Source organism: Miscanthus floridulus, chromosome 15 (genome assembly GCF_019320115.1).
Source record: "Miscanthus floridulus cultivar M001 chromosome 15, ASM1932011v1, whole genome shotgun sequence".
In the NCBI taxonomy this organism is placed as follows: domain Eukaryota; kingdom Viridiplantae; phylum Streptophyta; class Magnoliopsida; order Poales; family Poaceae; genus Miscanthus; species Miscanthus floridulus.
This window is the reverse complement of record NC_089594.1, coordinates 26,486,562-26,488,390: the sequence shown is the minus strand read 5'-3', so window position 1 is coordinate 26,488,390 and position 1,829 is coordinate 26,486,562. Positions and strand designations below refer to the sequence as shown.

General features: G+C 55.0%; 1 protein-coding gene across 1 annotated transcript; it reads left to right on the top strand.

Annotated features, from left to right (window-relative positions):
* The first annotated feature begins 676 nt into the window (after positions 1-676).
* Positions 677-1,251, top strand: LOC136507249 (uncharacterized). The gene has a single exon (XM_066502036.1). The coding sequence runs from the start codon at positions 721-723 to the stop codon at positions 1,249-1,251; it is 531 nt and encodes a 176-aa protein (XP_066358133.1). The 5' UTR covers positions 677-720.
* Positions 1,252-1,829: the final 578 nt, after the last annotated feature.

Genomic DNA, 1,829 nt, shown 5'->3' with positions numbered 1-1,829 from the left:
CTGCGTCGCCTCTCTTCACCGACCGTCGCTGCCCGTGCGCAGCCTACATCGACGAACCTGATGGAGGCTACTGGATCCTCCAACCCCGCGGTCTCAGGTTCGGTACCTTTCCTTTTCTCTCCCTATCTCTCTGTAGACCGTTCTACATGTTCTAGGATCTACCGTTTTACATGTTATACCGAATAGAACAGTCAAAGTCTAGATCTATGATCCTACAGTTATACCTTTCCTTTTCTCTCCCTATCTCTCTGTAGACCGTTCTACATGTTCTAGGATCTACCGTTTTACATGTTATACCGAATAGAACAGTCAAAGTCTAGATCTATGATCCTACAGTTATAACATGAAGTTGATGTCACCAGCAGCTTCGTCAATGGCACTAATCAAGGCTGCAAACATACTGTGCGTTTGGACCTTTGGCATTCCTCTTTGTAATCGTCGATTGAACCACATGAGTCCTTTGGCCTTCCATGAACCGCCACGGCCACGCCGGTGAGCACTACTCACCTGTGCTATGAATTCGCCGCCCACTCACAACTCCAACTCTACTTGAATGCGTGCATGATCATCAATTCGCCGCCGCGCCCCATCCCCTGTCATCTGCTATTTATAAGCCTCAGCTCGATCCCGGCTGAACCACCCACTCCATCCATCTTCTACTCCGGCCAGAACCACAAAGACCACGAGAGTGCACAAGGTCGAGCACCTGACAATCAGGCAATGGCAATGGAAGCAGCGGCGGCGGCACCACGCCCGCGTCACACTCTCACCGCCGTCGTCGTCGCGCTGGCGGCGGCGCTCCTTGTCTTCGCCCACGGCGTCGTTGCATTGACGCCGCCACGTGCCGTCGCCCCCGCCGCCGCCGTGCGGCCCTGGGTGGCGCGCCTGCAGGTCCTGCACGACCTGTCAACGACCTCCCTCGACGTCGACGGCGGCGCCGGCGCCGGCCAGCAGCAGCAGGGCGGGGGCGGGTTCGCGGAGTGCTGGGGCGCGGTGATGGGGCTGAGCTCGTGCTACAGCGAGATCCTGCTCTTCTTCGTCAACGGCGAGTCCTACATCGGGCCCGAGTGCTGCGTCGCCATCCGCGGCGCCACGCGATACTGCTGGCCCGCCATGCTCGCCTCCGTAGGGTTCACCGCCGAGGAGGCCGACGTCCTCCGTGGATTCTGCGACGGCGAGGAGGCCGCACACCAGCTGGGCGGCACGCCGCCGCCCGTGCCCGCTCCCGGACGGGGAGCCAGGCGGCTGTGAGAGAGTGACCAGCTAGCGTACCTCGGCGGCCGGAGTCGAGGTCGAATAAGCTAGGCCGGAGTCGTGCGTGGTGTGCTAGGGGTTTTTGTACAAACACGGCACTGCATGTACGTGCCAACCTGCCACGTCAATAAAACTGAACTGGATTTTCATATTTCTCAAATTTTCTCTTTTGTTAGCTTTTATTATTTTGTGCACTGCATATTCATAATTCTCTATTTTACCCGATTTGGAGAGGAATTCGAGTTCGCGAGGTGAAAGGTCGTCCAGGGGTGGTAATGGGCCTGCCAATGGCCCCTTAGTAATTTAGTTCAGCCATAGCCCAACCATCAGATTTGTAGGCCCAAGAAATCTCGTTCCGTTGCTCGTTGCAGTTGGAACAGCCCACCATAGGAAACTTGGACCCAGTCGTTTACTCATGTTGGGATGAGGCCATTTTACTTCAACTTTTTTTTTTCCAGTTTCCGAAACTTTTGAAACAACCTTTTATAGGGTATTTGGACAGGACAGGAAGCTGGACACACAAATCCTAAGTTTCTGTTTAGTCATCTCCTTGCAAGAAGATATCAAATGTTTGA

Bases quoted from the DNA above. Each gene is read 5' to 3' on its own strand.
- LOC136507249 (XM_066502036.1), top strand. From the start codon at position 721: ATGGCAATGGAAGCAGCGGCGGCGGCACCACGCCCGCGTCACACTCTC.